Source organism: Bos grunniens, chromosome 22 (assembly GCF_055505025.1).
Source record: "Bos grunniens cultivar Pamir isolate PY7600 chromosome 22, Bosgru_T2T1.0, whole genome shotgun sequence".
Taxonomy (NCBI): Eukaryota; Metazoa; Chordata; class Mammalia; order Artiodactyla; family Bovidae; genus Bos; species Bos grunniens.
The window spans coordinates 16,763,816-16,783,850 of record NC_141186.1 but is presented as its reverse complement, the minus strand read 5'-3'; the positions used below and the strand labels follow the sequence as shown (position 1 = coordinate 16,783,850).

Sequence of the window (20,035 nt, the reverse complement as noted above, 5' to 3'; positions counted from 1 at the left end):
CAAACACAAAAGTCATTGAAGGAGAAAAATACTGTTATCAGCTCATGATTGTAATAGTTTTCAACTGACCTATAGGCAGGGATAAAATCAAGAAGAGAATAGAGGAAAACATGTTAAAGCAGTAAATTATAAGCATATTTTTCAAGCCTTTTATGTTAAAATGTTTGCTACGTTATAAAGGTATGGTAACTAACGTCCCACTCCCATGTCCCACAAAGCTATTAATGAACATATTATAGATGAGAACATTCACTCTAATTCTGTAAATTAGAATTTACACTTATCAAATGTCAATTAGAATTTACATTTATTATATGTAAACATAAAATTTCTTTAAAAGAGTGGTTTGGGGAGAAAAATGTTTGGGTTAAACCTTTTACTTTAGGCAGCGTACTTTTGATAACTGAGTCTGCAGAGATGGGAGTATAGAAAAAAGAGAGGAGAAATGGAAATTATTAACAAGATGCACTGAGCTCAGAGCTTCCACTGTGACCATCCTTAAAAGTGGTTTAGGCCCACGGCTCCACTGTCTGTGGAGCTGGACTACTGCTTGAATCTCAGCTCAACTCAATCACGTGCCCCTGGAAAATTTACTTCTGTTTCTTCAAAATAGAAAGGATAATAATATCATGTCCTAGAATTCTTAGGAAGGTTAAATCGTTTTATATGAAGCATTTAGAAAAGACCCAGCATATATCCTATTATGAACATATGCTATTTTTCTTTGCTTTATGTCACCGTATAAACACAAATGTGAGACAGCCTGACGCTGTCTGAGAGCTCAAGAGGCTCAAATCCTTGCTTTCAAGGCAAACAGCACACTCTCCTCTACCATTGCTGACTCTTCGCTCTCTGCACCCATATATCCTAACATGTAGAATCCACACGTTTTGTTGACAGTACATGTCACAATACGTATGCATGTGTGCTCAGTCGCTTCAGTTGCGTCCAACTCTTTGTGACTGTATGGACTGTAGCCTGCCAGGCTCCTCAATCCAGTGGAATTCTCCAAGCAAGAATACTGGAGTGGGTTGCTGTACCCTCCTCCAGGGGATCTTCCCTGACCCAGGGACTGAACCCACGTCTGCACTGCAGGCAGATTCTTTAACCACTCAGCCACCTGGGAAGACCATAATACGTATATACATTAGTAGTTCATATTACTGAGGACCTCTGGTAATGCCTTAGCCTAGAATGAAGTCTTTAACCCTTAACTCCAGAACTACTTCTTTCCCACGCTTCCCCCAAGTAAGGGGCATGTTATATCCTTCTTCCTCTACCACTCATACCATCGGCCTTTTTGGGTGACAGTGAATTCAAATACTCTTGCTCCTGACGCTTGTCATATCCCATTATGTTTACTGTCCCTACACTACCACAAAAGTTTCTATACCTTTAGGATAGAACCAATTTCTTAACACTTTGTAGCCATCAAAATACTGAGCTTGGTATTGACTTCTAATTCTCAGTCAAGTTGAATTGAAGACCGTAATTCCAATCTTACCTTTAATCTCATGCCTTCTGCATGGGTGTCCTTTTGCCTTTCAGATCCTGCCAAATCTACCAGATTGAGAAGAGAGGTCCGTATATTCACAGTTTCATGGCTTTTCTCCATTGACTCTATTGTAATTGTAAAGACTGCATGAGACCTAGAGGATTCTCTATTCATTGATGTTGAGGCGACACGTCTGTTTCTCCACCCTCCAGACAACACCTAGGCAAAAGGAAAATACACAATCACAACTTCCACATTTTCACAACAGCTACAAACATCAGCAGGAAATCTGTAAAGGGTGGTGTGAGACTACTGGTCTACTGAGCAACATACGCAAGTACACACGCTAATTTTCCTTTCCCTTTCCTTTTTTGTTTCTTCTCTAGGTCATGAGACCAAACAAGCAGGAAATCAGAAGGCATAGGATCTAGAATGGGCTTTGCCATTTCTCTATTTGTATTAATGCAAGTCGTAAAATCTCTCTAAACCCTTTTCTTAACCAAAATTATGAGAAGTCAGATAAATCTCAAAATTACCTTCAAGCCCAAAGCTTTATCAGTCCTTTTGGTCTACAGAGTATTTGTTTTTACTTCCTGTTCCCTGTGGCAGGCAGGCTACATGAAGGTTCAGATAGCAGGCTCTAAAATCAGATGAATACCAGTTCAACCCTTGTCTCCACATCTACCAGTTGTGTGGTCTGGAGCCAAGCGACCTTTTCAAGGCTCAGTCCCATATGTGTAAAATGGGAATGTGGGTACCTCCCTCACAGTGCAGAACATCTCAAACTCTAATATGCACGCTAACCACCTAGTCCCATTAAAATTCAGATTCTGATTCAATAGATGTGAAGTAGAGGCTGAGATCCTGCATTTCTAACAAGCTCCCAGGTGACACTGATAGTATGAGAACTACATTTTTGAGTGGCAAGGTCACAATATGTATTGGATAAATAAAGAAATTATTAGCTTACCTCAAAAGCAGATAAAAAATTAAATGAAATAATGTATACAAAGAAGTTAGTATAGGCTTCAGCATATATACTCAATGAATAGAGCTGTTATAACCCTATTAAGCAGTCACAGCATAAAAATGAAATTGTTTATACCTTTTATTTTTTGGTTAATTAATTCATGCTTCCTTTTCATAACACCAAATACTGTATATTAAATATTAGATAAATAATGACATTTACACAGCTGCAAAGAGAAAGAAGAATCCTCACTCAAACATGAGACAAATTTCAAAATACTATTAGCTTAAAAAAAGTGTGGGACTTCCCTGGTGCTCCAGCGGTTAAGACTCTGCACTCCCAATGCAAGGGGCCCAGGTTCAATCCTTGGTCAGGGAACTAGATTCTGCAGGCCACAACTCAGGCCCGGTGCAGACAGACAGATAGATAGTGAATGAACAGAATGAACAATACCAAACTAACCCAAAATCAAGGAGTCAAACATCTATTTTAACAAAGGGGAAATTTATAAAATATGGTCATACTCTTTTTCTTTCCTTCTCATGAACATCCTGGCTATGGCTTAACAAAACATCTTTAGTAACAATTCTTTCTTTTTTTTGAGGTCAAGGCGTTCTTCACAGCATGCTATGTTGTCTATGGAGCAATCATTCGATGTAGGGTACCTGATAGGCTTCAGCTGCTGAGGTCACCACCTGTTCTACTGCACCAACAACAAAGACCCCCTTCTTAATATGCTCCCTTATGTACAGTCCAGCCGATGCAGAGTCCAGCAGGTCATAGATGTGCTCGTTGTAGATCTCAATAAATGAACACTTACAAAGAAAACTCTTTCCAAGTCCAGCCTGTAAAAGAGAAGCCTGGTTTAGTGATATTGTCATGAGTTCATCCCTACCTTTCCTGAGCACTCATCTTTTCACTCACTTCACAACATATAAATTTCCTACAATATTATCCTTTACACAATACAAGATACTTCAAAGTCAGTTTAAAAACATAGGTTACTAGTTTCAACACATCATTAACAGTTTTAAGCAGCATCAAACCATGGTCCCAGGAGCCCTGACATTTCCAACAGTACCTGAGAACCAAGATAGGGAACTAGGACTTGAGCATGCCAAACAGGCAATTCCATTTTTCGCTTAATTGAGGTATAATGGATATAGAGCATTACACTAGTTTCAGGCATACAACACAATGATTTGATATTTGTATATACTGCAAAATGATCATAAGTCTAGTTAACATCCATCACCATACATAGTTATATAACTTTTTCTCCTTGTGATGAAAATAGCAGTTCTAGTTTCATCTGTCATATACTGGACTTCCTCATAAGTGTATCTGAATCAAGTGTTATATTTTCCAAATGACAGAAAATAAGGCATTTTAAAAGCCTCTCTTACAAAAAATAAACAAATAAAAAGCCTTGCTATAGGATTTTTAACCACAGAAATGCATGTCACTAAATCTATTTCACTGGCACGTAATATGCTTGTCTAACCACAATGGTAAGAGATAGTTTCTGCAAAGGAGTTAAGTGGTAACTCAATGTTATATATCAGTCTCCCTGGCACATAGGTAATAGAATACAGAACACTAATGGCCCTTAAGCCTGGAATTCACTAAGGTAACAATGCACAATAAAGAGAATGGCCCAATCTGGGAGCTAATGCAAAATGGAAGCCCACGTAGCCAGGACAACAGAGCCACACCAAGTGTGAAGCAAGATCATGGTCAGATGGTAGCAGGTAAAGATGGCCCGTTACTACTGTCAGCCTAGGTACAGGTAGGTGATACGGCTTCATGAATCTGTTTTCCTCAGTTAAGATTTTCTTTACACTTTCTCTTTTGTAAAATCTGAGTGTCTAAAGAAGCACTACTTTCTACTTTCTTTTAATGTCAGGTCAAGGATGATGCATGTTTTATAGACTAGAACCTTTAGAAATAGAAAACTCAGAATCCTTAATTTTATCTTGAGAACTGAAGGATTTTTTATACCACTCTAGCCTATCCACGTGTAGATGACCAGTTATACCCCTCCATGTATCATGAACTATTATTAGTAGTTAACTACTCAAAAGTAGATATTGCATGGAATTCCCTTTATTTTTACAGTAAGTTTTACCTTCTCTTTTTCACGTTCAATTAAGGAAAATAAATATTCAAAACTTCGAGGGATTACTCCTCTCAGATTATGAGAAAAATTATCAGATTCAGATGGTCCTAAAGAAAAACATAAAAAAACACAGATACGTAACTGCTCATTTTTATTCTGTAACAGAAGTCCTTCAAAATGCCAACAGTGAAAGACAATTTAACAGAAGATACATTGTATAATCAGTTTCTTCTGGGCTCCCAAACAAGTTAATCTGTGGTAAGAGACGGCATAAGAGAACCAGCCTATCAACAGGTGCATGATAGTCACTAAGCCATTTGAAAAAGCAGCTGTTGTTTCATAAATTAAAAAATCCATTGAAGTCCCAAGCTTGAAATGTTTCCTTCTGCAGATATCAAAATTAGCAGAAATAATAAGCAATTATACTTTACTGTTGCATAAGACATTCAGTCGTCTAGGATGACCTTTATAAACTGGCAGTGTGGCCACGGGCTAATTAAATACTTAATCTCTTTGAGTCTTTCACTATAAAATGGAGATAATAATGGAAATAACTAACTCACAGGGTATAAAAATTAGCATTAGCTAGCATTTTCTTAATTGGGCAATAAAAGCCAGGGTGGTAACAAAGATACTGTAGGAATATGTCACAAGATTTCTATACAGAGAGAAAACTGAAGAGGAATCCTACCCTTATTTTGTTAACACTGGAGAAAAATACATAGATATGTAAGTAGTAGGAGTTTTTGGAATATTAATTCAAACTAGCTACGTTTAGCAGAAAAAATTATATAGCTAGAAAAGATCTAAAAGTTACTGTACGTATTAGATAATTATACCTTAGAGACCACCGGAACTAAGAAAATGCTGGTGTATGCAAGAAAGCTACAGAAAATAAATTTTAAAATATTATCATCATCTTGATGTGCTATATCTAAATTATATTAAATGGATCCTATAAACTGTACCTTAAATATATGTGTGTGTGTGTGTGTGTGTGTGTGTGTATACACAAACGGTAGAAAAATGGAAGTAAAGAACACAGAGGACAGAATATTAGAGTATGTGCAGATAATTTTTTAACATTTTCCTGCTAAATCCTATACAAAGATATTCAGCACACTCGTTACAGTTACCTTATCATCTCTTGCCTTGTCTCCTGACTCGGCTCGCGATCCTGCTTCTGTTCTAACCCCTTCTTATAGTCTCTACTCCATTCAGCTGCCTGAGTAGTACTTTTAATTTAACATCACTTCGTGCAATGCTTCTTAAAAACAAACAAACAACAAACCTTCCCATGACTTCACATCCCCTCAAAAAAAAATCTAAAATCCATGACTTGCCCTCTGGCTACATTTCCAACCTGCCCCTAATTCTGGAAAATTCCACTCTAGCCCCATGTGTCTTCTTGCTGTTCCCTGAATACTTTTCAGCATACTCCCAACTTAGGGCTTGCCTGTGAATTTGCAGGGACAGGCCCTCTGCAGAAGATTCTTCTCCTATAGTCTCAAGGTTCCTTCTCATTTCATTAAGTCTCTTCAAATGTCACCCCAAGAGGCCTCTCTGACTCATCAACCTAAAACAGTACCCCCTGCTCCTTTTTATCCCCTTATTTTTCTTCACAGCACTTATTACTGCTGCTGTTTAGTCACTAAGTCATGTCCAACTCTGAAACTCCATGGGCTATAGCCCACAGGATCCTCTGTCCTTGGGATTTCCCAGACAAGAATACTGCAGTGGGTTGCCAGTTCCTCTTCCAGAGGATCTTCCTGACCCAAGGACTGAACCCGCATCTCCTGCTCAGCAGACAGATTCTTTACCAACGAGCCACTGTTGGTGCTGCTGCTGCTGCTAAGTCGCTTCAGTTGTGTCCGACTCTGTGCGACCCCAGAGACGGCAGCCTGCCAGGCTCCCCCGTCCCTGGGACTCTCCAGGCAAGAACACTGCAGTGGGTGGCCATTTCCTTCTCCAATGCATGAAAGTGAAAAGTGAAAGTGAAGTTGCTCAGTCGTGTCCGACTCTTTGCGACCCCATGGACTGCAGCCTAGCAGGCTCCTCCGTCCATGGGATTTGCCAGGCAAGAGTACTGGAGTGGGGTGCCATCGCCTTCTCCAAATGAGCCACTAGGGAAGCCCATATTACTTATTACCTCTGGCATAAGTGCTAAGATATTTATTTGCTTTCAATTGTACATCCCCCATGAGAATTATAAGCTCCAAGACAGCCTTGACATTGCCTTTTACTTGAACAGACCACCAGAGCCTTGAAGAGTGCCTGGCATATTTTTAGTACTCACTTATATGTATGTTGCTGTAATTTCAGAGAAAGGAAGACCTTTCTTACTAAAACTCACAATTCAGAAACCATTAAAAAAAAAACAACCCTGAAATTCAACCATATAAAAACTAAAATTTTGGCATAAGAAATAAGTAAGCCAGCAGAAAAAAACTAGAGAAAAATTTGTCATCTATATTATAGACAAAGAGCTAACCTATTTTATGAATCCCCACAAATGAGTAAGAAAACGATATGCTAATTTTTAAATAAGAAAAAAAGCTTGAATGTGCATTTAACAGAGAGGCTATTTAAATGTTCAATAAATGTATAAAAGGTGGTCAATGGAAATCAAGGAAGTGCAAATAAAAACACAATGAGACAGTACTACACACACTCCAGAACAACTAAACTTTTTAAAAAGGACAGTATGAAGTGTGGACATGTACGTGGAGCACTGGGAAATTCCACGGTGACACATCTCTATCATGGCCCTACCTACAAAAGCTGAACGTACACATACCGTGACCCAGCAAGTCCACTCCCAGAAGTTTAAAGTTCAACAGAAATGAATTTTAAAAGACACATACAAGAAAAAAATGTCCATAACACCATTATTCACGGGGTCTAAAACTCTCTAGCAACAGCAGAATGGAAAATGTGGTCTACTCATACAATAATATATTATACAGTAATGGAAATAAACTACTACTACATGCAATAACATGAGTGAATCTCAGAGTCTTCATGCTGACAGAAAGACTCCAGACATAAAAGAGTAAACACAGTAAAATGTCACTCACAGAAGTGCAAAACCCAGCGAAACTAGTGACACAGAAGTCAGAGTAATACATACATCATGGGGTGGAGTGGGAGTAGTTACTGATTAGGAATTTTGATCAGAAGAGTGGTTATACGGGTATATAAATATGTAAAAATTCATTAAACCCTCTTCAAAAGTTGTTAGTTAAGCACATATTCTGTGCTAAGCTTTAAACTGGAAATAGCCAAAAACACAGATTTCACTGTTATATAATGGAAGTCATAATCTGACAAGAATGTGGGAAATGACCCTAATTTCATGAGTTCAACATCATACACAGAAAGTATGACTTTCCAAAAAACATGCTAAGTTCTGTTATCACGAAAGAGTAGACTAAGCCAGTAAATGTTAATCTCTAGTTTACTTACCCATCATGGTAAATGTTTTCCCTGAACCAGTCTGTCCACTGTAAAAAAGAATGTTTTATATATTATTTTCACACGTATAATTTAGAAGACTACCTAATTTTAATATGGTCTGCTGCTGCTGCTAAGTCACTTCGGTCGTGTCTGACTCTGTGAGATCCCATAGACAGCAGACTACCTAATTTTAATACAGTCTACTAGTATATAAATTTTCCCCACAAAGAACTAATTTTCTTTCTTTCTTAAAATTTATACCAGGTAAAAAGTGAATGATCCATTTTCCTTCTCTCCTATTCTACTACTAAGAGCTAACTACTCTTAATTGTCTGATAAGTCCTTCCAGAGTATACAAACACAGCCATCAGAGTTTTCATTTAATTTTTATTTATAAAATTGGAATGATGTTATTCATACTTCTCTGCAACCTGTTTTTTTTCCCCCTTAATTTCAGACATTTTTCTACATGGGTAAATAGAAATCTACCTCTTTATGTTTAATGGCTACGTAGTACTCCACGAATGTATCATAATTTATTGAACCAGAACCAACTGGATTTTTTTCCTAATTTTTTCTGTTTTAAATAATGCAGCAATTCTCCTAAATTCTGCCTTTAAAAGGAACCAAGATATTGTCATACTAAAAATAAAACAATTAAAAACATCCTTAGGCTATAGGCTTATTTTGGGTAGTGTCATGATTTCTCAGGTACCCTGAGAAACAGGGGTAACAAACAAAATACAAAAATAAAAACTTAAGTTGAATATAGTTGTCAGTTAGGATGATAAATGTGTTTAGCTTGGATTCATAGCACAAACATAAAATTTTGAGTTTACTTTTTGGTTCAATGCCCCAAGAGCTAGAAAACAGCATAATCTGCTTGTTTACCTATTTCTTTTGGAAGCAGGTTGGAGATAAGTTCTTTAGTTAACTTAGAATGAGAAATGGATATTGCTGTGTGCCCTGCTTGAAAGTGAAGGGGACACTATTAACAATAACTTTAGGAACTTCCTTGGCAGTCCAGTGGCTAAGACTCCATGCTTCCAATTCTGGGAGCTCACGTTCGATCCCTGGTCAGGAAACAAGATCCCACATGTCGCAACTAACAACTGGTGCTGCCAATACATTAAATAAATAAATATTTTTAAAAATAGCTCATGAACCAGAAAGTATGCTCATTCAACCAACAAATCAATGCTCACTTCTCTCCATGTACTTCTCCTTTCTACCCTCAACTACCAAAAGTAATTTTCAAACTAAATACTATGATTAGTATGCCTACAGGAAACACTTTGAAGATACATAATCTCTGGTTACTGGGGATTTCATTTTCAAGCTTTACCACTCAAAATATTCTGTGAGAAAAAATCCTTTCTTCTCTTGAGAAGAAATATGAGAAAATGGTTAAGTGCTTCACGGATGAAGAGAGAACATTTAGTTCTGCTGAACACAACTGAAAAGCAAGCATGAAAGGCAAAGGGAAATTTTCAAGGAAGAAAGTGTGTGCAAGATGAACCCAAGCTTCAGACTTCTGGATTTTTATTTTCTTTTATTTTGAGCCTATTATGGATAAACCAAGGGTACATACACACACACACAAAAATCAACTATTCAAAATGAACTATATAATTCACTAAATTCACTACATTCTGTTAAAAACTTCTGGTTCTAGATAAAATTAGGAAGTCAGTTGCTAGGACAAAAGGAAAAAATAATTATAAAATTCACCTTGTATACCTGCCAAGATTGTCAGCTTACATTCTAATATTAAATCTAGAGCAATATTTGAAGGCTGCCAATACTTAGAAATTCACAATCATTGTGCACTTTATTTTGGCCGCACTGAGGGGTTTACAGGATCTTAGTTTCCTTTCCCAGGCCACTGCAGTGAAAGCACCAAGTCCAAATAACAGGCTCACCAGGGAATTCCCATCATCATGCACTTTCAATATACGTCTTGAAGACAGTTTGATAGTTCCTCATACTATAGGACCCAGCAACTGTATCTCCAGGTATTTACTCAAGTGATTTGAAAACTTACGTTCACATAAAACCCAATATTTGAATGTTTTTACTAACATTCATAATCACTAAAAACTGGAAGCAATCAGAGAAAGAAAGAAAGAAAAAGCTATTGATGGATGCAACAACACAGAAAAATCCCAAGTACACTTTACTAAGCAAAAGGCTACATATTGTGTGATTTCTTTGGAAAAGGCAAAAGAGCAATGGAAAATATATTAGTGTATCCAGCGGCTGGGAGAAAAAGAAGTGGTTGACTATGAATGCAACAAGAGGAACTTTGAAGGGAAAGCGACTGCTCTCTTCAGTAGGCGTGCCAAAAACATGACTCTGCAACTGTCAATACACTAAGAAACCGTACATCACAAAGGGTGACCAATAAACAAGCAAAACACATCAAACTAGGATGTCAGAGACCCTGGGATGAAATGCATCTAACTGATTACAAGTTCATGACACACTGCACTGAAGGCAGTAGGCAGAAAAGGAGCTGACCTAAGCTGACAAAAAGAGGTTTTGATTAGAAATTGTAGGACTTAAGGGAAAAAAAGGATCTGTGCATCAACAATGTACTCAGTAAAATTGTTTCTCACAGGGATCCACGATAACAATTTGGAAACTGCTTTGCATGTGTACTAGGGCTGAACAAATAAATAAATGGATGATAGCAACAGGAATCCAGATTTCTGTCAGCCAGGAAGTTACAGATAAAAAAGGAAGGTTAGAATGAACCCACGTCAATTCTCAATCCTTGGATTAGTCAGACATTAGCATGAAGGCAATGGCACCCCACTCCAGTACTCTTGCCTGGAAAATCCCACGGATGGAGGAGCCTGGTGGGCTGCAGTCCATGGGGTCGCTAGAGTTGGACATGACTGAGTGACTTCACTTTCACTTTTCACTTTCATGCATTGGAGAAGGAAATGGCAACCCACTCCAGTGTTCTTGCCTGGAGAATCCCAGGGACAGGGGAGCCTGGTGGGCCGCCATCTATGGGGTCGCACAGAGTCGGACACGACTGAAGCGACTTAGCAGCAGCAGCAGCAGCATGAACTCAAGTCTAGCTTACTGTATATATTCAAAAGAAACAGACAAGAACAGAAACAATTGTAGATATGTCTCCACACATGACTTAGTATATGTGCACATATTACCAAGCTCTGTCTGCTGAGATGGCCTAAAAGCAAAACACAGTCCTGCTGACACCTTTATTTTAGCTCAGAGAGCCTTGTCGGACTTCTGACTCACAACACTGTAAGATAATAAATTTGTGTTGTTTCAAGCCACTTAAGTATGTGGTCATCTGTTACAGCAGCCATAGGAAACAAATAGAAGCACTTACTATTGTAACCTTGTATAAGAACACAGGAGACAACTTACTATGCAAAGATGGTGCCATTGTAACCGCTCATGCAAGACTCCACAATGCCTTTGGCCACAGTTGAGAACATAGACTCCTATAAATGTAAGCACCAAATACGTTAACATTTTACAAAAATGAAAACGTTTTCCCTAAACGACATTCTAAAATATAATAAAATTTGTGTGTAAATTGTCATTTGCAATGTGAAAATTATATCCACTATACAAAAAAAGGCTAAAATATCTAAGATGATAAAGCTGTAAACATAATTATATCCATTAATCTGCTATGCAATTATAGATTTAAACCCCACATCTAGACTTTATATAGAAATTAGCATGTTGCACACAATATTATACTGCTATTAGCATAAAATACATACTCCTATATGTTCTTCAGTACTTTTCCCACAAACTTTTATCTGATTTTTCCTTTCTTTTTTATATACAAGTAGATGCATCATTAGAAAAGACCCTGAAGCTGGGAGAGGGGGACAGTAGAGGATGAGATGGTTGGATGACATCACTGACTCAATGGACATGAGTTTGAGTGAACTCTGGGAGATGCTGAAGGACAGGGAAGCCCGGCAGGCTGCAGTTCATGGGGTCGCAAAGAGTCGGACACAACTGAGTGACTGTACAACAATAGATGCACTTGTATTAACAAACCAAGAATTAGACACCTGCACTGCCCAGTATTAGCAGCCGTGAGTCACACATGGCTACAGAGCACCTGAAGTGTGTCTAGTTCAATTTGAGATGTGTTGTAAATATAAAACAATCATCAGTTTTGAAAGGTTGAACATGAAAAAAACAATGGAAAATACCTCATTAATAACTTGCTTTATGTTCATTACATGTTGAAATGCATTTTAGATATACAAGGTCAAATAAGATACAGAATTAAAATTAATTTTACCCATTTCTTTTTAATTTTTTAAAGATGTAGTTACTAGGAAATTCCTTGGTGGTCCAGTGGTTAGGACTCGGTGTTCTCACTTCTGAGGGCCCAGGTTCGATCCCTGGTCAGGGAACTAAGATCCTGCAAGGTATGCAGAACAGCCAAAACTGTAGCTATTAAAATTTTTTAAATTATTAATATATATGTGACTCACTTTCTATTTCCATTTTTCAGACATGTCCTAGATGAAAAAAAAGATCTAAAAATCTATGTGTCACCAAAAACGCAAATCATGTATATTACGAGGGAACACAATATGTGTGATGTCCAATGCAATAAACATTAGCCATATGTGGCTATTAAAGTCAGGTCCTCAGACACACTATTCATATATCACACATGACTAGCCACATGTGGCTAGGACATCTGAGAAACTAATAATCTGAAAAGGTGGGTTTTAAATTTTAATTAATCTTAATTAATTTAAACTTAAATAACCATGTGTGGCTAAAGGCTAATGCAATGGACAGCACAGATACAGAACATTTCTATTACCACAGAAAGTTTCAGTGAACAGTGCTGACTAGATTTTAACCAAATTGTTCTTAATTAGCAAGTTATTGAAAGCATAGTAATTATTTTTTTGGCTGTGCCCTGCAGCAGGTGGGAATCTTAGTTCCCCCACGAGGGATGAGTCTTAACCACTGGACCATCAAGGAAGTCCCAACACCATAGTAATCTTATGTTGATCACTCTCTAAGTGGTTTTAGTCAATAAGTCATGTCCAACTCATTTGCAACCCCATGAACTGTAGCCCACCAGGCTCCTCTGTCCATGGGATTCTCCAGGTAAGAATACCGGAGTGGGTTGCCATTTCCTTCTCCAGGGGATCTTCCCGACAAAGGGATCGAAACCACATCTGCTTGGCAGGCAGATTCTTTACCAGTGAGCTGTGTGGGAAGCCCTTGAATTTCTGTAACCTCCCTAAAATTCCCACATTGAAATACTAAGCCCAAGTGTGATGGTATTTGGAGATGGGGTCCTTGGGAAGTAAGTAATCATGAGACTGGAGCCCTAGTGATCCAGTATGGACACACCTTGGAGATATTGTAGGTTCATTTCCAGACAATCTCAATAAAGTGAATATAGCAGCAAAGCGAGTCACGTGAACTTTTCAGTTTTCCAGTCCATATCAAAGTTAACTTTATACTATACTATAGTCTATTAAGTGTGGGACAGATTATTTCTAAGAAAACAATGTATATGGTCTTAATATAAAAATACTTTATTGCTAAAAAATGCAAAGAGTTACAACAGTAACATCAAAGATTTCTGATCACAGATCACCATAACAAATATATAGTCACAAAGGATATGGGGTCACAAATGAAAAAGTATGAAATATTTCAAGAAATATTGACCACAGTGTGACACAAGGACATGAAGTGAGCAATGCTGTTGGAAAAATGCAGAGTTGCCACAAACCTTCAATTGTATATAAATAAACCCAGTATCTGCAAAGTGCAATAAAACAAGGTATGCCTGAGTTCCCTGATAACAAAAGACACACAGAATTCTCTCTTTCCACCACGTGAGGACACAGTGGAAGGAAGCTGTCTACAATCTAGGGAGTCCTCACAAGACACTGCATCTCTGGCACTTGCTCTTGGATTTCCCAACCTCCAGAACTCTGAGAAATAGATGTTTATTGTTTAAACCACCCAGTCTCCTATTTGTGTAACAGCAGCCAGAACTAAGATATTCTTAAACTAGGCAGTTCAACTTTACTTATCAATCATCCAGGGGTTCTCAAAAGTATACTTTCAATAACCTCCATCACTGGTTGGAGAGGGAAAGTAAAACAGGCTTGTCATGCTGTTCAAATTTTGACGGAGGCAGAAAAATATTTAATGAAATTAAATCTAAAATGCTAATGGAATATGTGCACTTCCTTACTTACTTGAGATCTGTTGAACTGATGAAATCAGAAATGAAATTCTCCCAAGTAACAGAATCTTGTATGTCCCAAATGATAAGTGGAGCTCCCCAAATTATCATTACCTGAGTCGTGTCCATGTTGGCCACATGATCAAACACGAAGGTCTTAGGCTCAGGGTTGGAGTGCAGCCGGAGAGTCGTAGAAGAGAGCACAGATAAGCATAAGTTTTGCTCTCCATCAGCTGATCCAGAACCCTCTATAGGTGGGCGTATTCGTACGAAAACTTTGATAGCATCACCTTCATTACTAAAGACAAAAGACGTAGTAGCTCAATTTACAGGAGAAAAAGAATCTGAGCCTCCTATTGCCTGTAGTGTTCCTGGGTCAAGTTTCCCCAACAAGCCCAAAATCTGTCAGTTAACACTGACCGCTTTTCAAGAGTCACACATGACCCAAACCCTTTACTGATTTATAACTTCCTCTGATCTCTTCACAATTGCCATTTTCAAGACTTTACTACTTGAAACTAACTGACACGTAATTCGAAACTCTGCTTATCTCTGGTTTCCCTCTTAAAAGCAATAATAAACTAAGTCATTCTAAAGGAGAACTATGTTATTGATTTCATCTTTTAACCTGGAAATTGAGAAGATAGGGCTAGAGAGGAGACATGATTGTTCTGTATTTCCAAGTAGCTGAGGACAAAGGTTAACACTGAAACAAGGATCCCTTACTATGCTAAATGGTTGTTTTTGGAATACTACACCCTTAATTCTTTCGGCCTCATTCTTAATATTTTTTCCTTACCTTGGTTGGTTAGACTGACAGTTTGTCACATTGCGTAACTCAGCTAGAAAAAAAGATAAGAAGTCAGTAAAGATTTTTTAGAGTGCAACATAAAAACCCCATTTTTCTAGCCTGTTCTTCAGTTGCTCACACTCATCAGTCTCCAGGGTGTCTGGCCTGGGCAGGTCAGGGGACAGGCCTCGATCTTCCTACCTATTCTAACTGTGAGCAGACTGGTTAAGGGGTCCCTGCAGAAAGTGAACCAAAAATGGCTTTCTCAACATAAAAGAACTCATTGTGGCTAAAGCCATTTTGTGATCTAAGCCTGGCCCAATGTTTGCCCTTCAACAGGTCTCAGTAATTAATGATCTTAAGGGAGGGATAATTAATGATCTCGGCAGGAGGGCTGAGAGGAGCTACTCCACGTTCAAGGTCAGGAGGGGCAGCTGTGAAGAGATACCACTCATTCAAGGTAAGGAGAAGTGGTTGCGCTTTGCTGGAGCAGCCGTGAAGAGAGACCCCACATCCAAGGTAAGAGAAACCCAAGTAAGACGGTAGGTGTTGCAAGAGGCCTCAGAGGGCAGACATAGAAACCATAATCACAGAAAACTAGTCAATCTAATCACATGGACCACAGCCTTGTCTAACTCAATGAAACTATGCCATGCCGTGTGGGGCCACCTAAGAAGGGCGGGTCATGGTGGAGAGGTCTGACAGAATGTGGTCCACTGGAGAAGGGAATGGCAAACCACTTCAGTATTCTTGCCTTGAGAACCCCATGAACAGTATAAAAAGGCAAAATGATAGGATACTGAAAAAGGAACTCCCCAGGTCGGTAGGTGCCCAATATGCTACTGGAGACCAGTGGAGAAATAACTCCAGAAAGAATGAAGGGATGGAGCCAAAGCAAAAACAATACCCAGTTGTGGATGCAACTGGTAATAGAAGTAAGGTCTGATGCTGTAAAAGAGCAAAAATGCATAGGAAACTGGAATGTCAGGTCCATGAATCAAGCAAATTGGAAGTGGTCAAACAAGAGACGGCAAGAGTGAACGTCGACATTCTAGGAATCAGCGAACTAAAATGGACTGGAATGGGTGAATTTAACTCAGATGACCATTATATCTACTACTGTGGGCAGGAATCCCTTAGAAGAAATGGAGTAGCCATCATGGTCAACAAAGGAGTCCAAAATGCAGTACTTGGATGCAATCTCAAAAACGACAGAATGATCTCTGTTTGTTTCCAAGGCAAACCATTCAATATCACGGTAATCCAAGCCTATGCCCCACTCAATAACGCTGAAGAAGCTGAAGTTGAATGGTTCTATGAAGACCTAAAAGACCTTTTAGAACTAACACTCAAAAAAGATGTCCTTTTCATTATAGGGGACTGGAATGCAAAAGTAGGAAGTCAAGAAACACCTGGGGTAACAGGCAAATTTGGCCTTGGAATAAGGAATGAAGCAGGGCAAAGGCTAATAGAGTTTTGCCAAGAGAATGCACTGGTCATAGCAAACACCCTCTTCCAACAACATAAGAGAAGAGTCTACACATGGACATCACTAGATGGTCAACACCGAAATCAGACTGATTATACTCTTTGCAGCCAAAGATGGAGAAGCTCTATACAGTCAGCAAAAACAAGACCAGGAGCTGACTGTGGCTCAGATCATGAACTCCTTATTGCCAAATTCAGACTTAAATTGAAGAAAGTAGGGAAAACCACTAGACCATTCAGGTATGACCTAAATCAAATCCCTTATGATTATACAGTGGAAGTGAGAAATAGATTTAAGGGACTAGATCTGATAGAGTGCCTGATGAACTATGGACGGAGATTCATGACATTGTACAGGAAACAGGGATCAAGACCATCCCCATGGAAAAGAAATGCAAAAAAGCAAAATGGCTGTCTGAGGAGGCCTTACAAACAGCTTTGAAAAGAAAAGAAGCAAAAACAAAAGGAGAAAAGCAAAGATATAAGCATGTGAATGCAGAGTTCCAAAGAATAGCAAGGAGAGATAAGAAAGCCTTCCTCAGCCAACAGTGCAAAGAAAAAGACGAAAACAACAGAAATGGAAAGACTAGAGATCTCTTCAAGAAAATGAGAGATACTAAGGGAACATTTCATGGAAAGATGGGCTCGATAAAGGACAGAAATGGTATGGACCTAACAGAAGCAGAAGATATTAAGAAGAGGTGGCAAGAATACACAGAAGAACTGTACAAAAAAGATCTTCACGACCCAGATAATCACGATGGTGTGATCACTCACCTAGAGCCAGACATCCTGGAATGTGAAGTCAAGTGGGCCTTAGAAAGCATCACTATGAACAAAGCTAGTGGACATGATGGAATTCCAGTTGAGCTATTTCAAATCCTGGAAGATGATGCTGTAAAAGTGCTGCACTCAATATGCCAGCAAATTTGGAAAACTCAGCAGTGGCCACAGGACTGGAAAAGGTCAGTTTTCATTCCAATCCCAAAGAAAGGCAATGCCAAAGAATGCTCAAACTACCGCACAATTGCACTCATCTCACACGCTAGTAAAGTAATGCTGAAAATTCTCCAAGCCAGGCTTTAGCAATACGTGAACCGTGAACTTCCCGATGTTCAAGCTGATTTTAGAAAAGGCAGAGGAACCAGAGATTAAATTGCCAACATCCACTGCATCATCGAAAAAGCAAGAGAGTTCCAGAAAAACATCTATTTCTGCTTTACTGACTATGCCAAAGCCTTGACTGTGCGGATCACAATAAACTGTGGAAAATTCCTAAAGAGATGGGAATACCAGACCACCTGACCTGCCTCTTGAGAAACCTGTATGCAGGTCAGGAAGCAACAGTTAGAACTGGACATGGAACAACAGACTGGTTCCAAATAGGAAAAGGAGTACGTCAAGGCTGTATATTGTCCCCCTGCTTATTTAATTTATATGCAGAGTACATTATGAGAAACGCTGGGCTGGACGAAGCACAAGGTGGAATCAAGATTGCCGGGAGAAATCTCAATAACCTCAGATATGCAGATGACACCACCCTTATGGCATAAAGTGAAGAGGAACTCAAAAGCCTCTTGATGAAAGTGAAAGTGGAGAGTGAAAAAGTTGGCTTAAAGCTCAACATTCAGAAAACGAAGATCATGGCATCTGGTCCCACCACTTCATGGGAAATAGATGGGGAAACAGTGGAAACAGTATTCGACCTTATTTTGGGGGGCTCCAAAATCACTGCAGATGGTGCTTGCAGCCATGAAATTAAAAGACGCTTACTCCTTGGAAGAAAAGTTATGACCAACCTAGATAGCATATTCAAAACCAGAGACATTACTTTGCCAACAAAGGTCCATCTAGTCAAGGCTATGGTTTTTCCAGTGTTCATGTATGGATGTGAGAGTTGGACTGTGAAGAAAGCTGAGAGCCGAAGAATTGATGCTTTTGAACTGTGGTGTTGGTGAAGACTCTTGAGAGTCCCTTGGACTGCAAGGAGATCCAACCAGTCCATTCTAAAGATCAATCCTGGGTGTTTTTTGGAAGGACTGATGCTAAAGCTGAAACTCTAATACTTTGGCCACCTCACGCGAAGAGTTGACTCATTGGAAAAGACTCTGACGCTGGGAGGGATTGGGGGCAGGAGGAGAAGCGGATGACAGAGGATGAGATGACTGGATAGCATCACTGACTCGATGGACATGAGTTTGGTGAACTCCGGGAGTTGGTGATGGACAGGGAAGCGTGGCATGCTGCGATTCATGGGGTGGCAAAGAGTTGGACACGACTGAACTGAACTGAACTGAAAGGAGGAAATGCAGAAACAAGGGAGGAGCAGTCAAGAAACAATAGTGCAGCCTTGGGGCATGCTCCTGGCTACTCAAGGGAAACACACAATATATATTTGAGTTCTTGAAGACCTAAGGCTCCTACCCAGGGAGAGGGTGGAATGATGATGTTGAAGCTCCAGACTTCAGTCAACTAAAGCCTGGACTTTGTTGACCTCTGCCCCAACTCTACGCTAAATTTCATCTGTCCAATCAAGTGCTTTCATGAATATACATATAGCCTTAGCTTAAAACCTCCTCAATTTTGCTGTTCAGAGAGACTGCTTTGGAAAGATTCTGATGTTCTCCTTATTTGCTGTACATAATAAATCCTAGAGGATGCAGAGACCACTTACCCAGAGTTGCTACAATGTATTACCCAAGATGTCTAGTTTCTAACAAAAAAACTGCAAGGAATTCAAAGAAACAAGAAAGTATGACCCATAAATCAGAATAAAAAGCCTGTGAGAGTGCTTACATGTTGATATCAGGAAAAAGACTTTAAAGTAGCCATTACAAAGATGTCCAGAACTAAAGGAAATCATAATTACATTAACTTTGAGCTGAAAGAAAAAAAGAACAACCAAGCTCTAAGATCAACAGAGATTATGAAGGCCAAAGAACAGAGAGAAAAAAAATGAAAAGTGAAGTGAAACTTGCAGAAATGTAGGCCCACATTAAGCATACCAACATGCACAAATGGGGAGAAGAGAGAGAGAACAGAAAAAAGTCAAAGAAATAATGGCCCAAACTTCCCAAAATCCATTAAAAAATGATCTACATATCCAGGAAGTTAAACAAATCCCAAACAGGATAAACACAAACAGACCAACTGATGCATCACAGTAGAAGTGCTGGAAGTCATTACTTAAGAGACTAATCATTACCTAATTTAGATTAACAGTTGACTTCTCAGTCAAACAGGAGGGAAGGGGGCAGGGCACAACATTTAAAAGAATGACACAGACACTGGACACGACAAAAACTGGTTAGAACAAACTCAGTCAAAGATGGTGGAAGATCTGACTTCCAGTGGACCTTGACCCTCATTATATGCTTACTGTAATATACTAGCATAAGCTAAGGGACATACCAACCAGTACCACGATCTTTCAGGCCAATCATCAAAGAACAAAGAGGGCAAAGTGCTTGTCTGAGGAGGCC

The 20,035-nt window shown here is 39.0% G+C and overlaps 1 protein-coding gene and 1 non-coding gene across 4 annotated transcripts in view; one reads left to right on the top strand and one right to left on the bottom strand.

Moving 5' to 3' along the window:
- KIF15 (kinesin family member 15) overlaps positions 1 to 20,035 on the bottom strand; it is a 56,860-nt gene that overhangs the window by 30,394 nt on the left and 6,431 nt on the right. For all 3 annotated transcript variants that reach the window (XM_086366310.1, XM_086366311.1, XM_086366312.1), the window contains exons 2-8: positions 15,075 to 15,117; positions 14,390 to 14,573; positions 11,446 to 11,522; positions 8,050 to 8,087; positions 4,594 to 4,691; positions 3,131 to 3,310; positions 1,505 to 1,714 (exon numbers count right to left, since the gene is read on the bottom strand). In XM_086366310.1, the coding sequence (XP_086222436.1) occupies positions 1,505 to 1,714; positions 3,131 to 3,310; positions 4,594 to 4,691; positions 8,050 to 8,087; positions 11,446 to 11,522; positions 14,390 to 14,573; positions 15,075 to 15,117 (830 nt within the window). The remainder of the gene's footprint in view (positions 1 to 1,504; positions 1,715 to 3,130; positions 3,311 to 4,593; positions 4,692 to 8,049; positions 8,088 to 11,445; positions 11,523 to 14,389; positions 14,574 to 15,074; positions 15,118 to 20,035) is intronic.
- Positions 12,389 to 12,461, top strand: TRNAE-CUC (transfer RNA glutamic acid (anticodon CUC)). The gene has a single exon. It is a non-coding gene; the product is annotated as a tRNA-Glu (tRNA).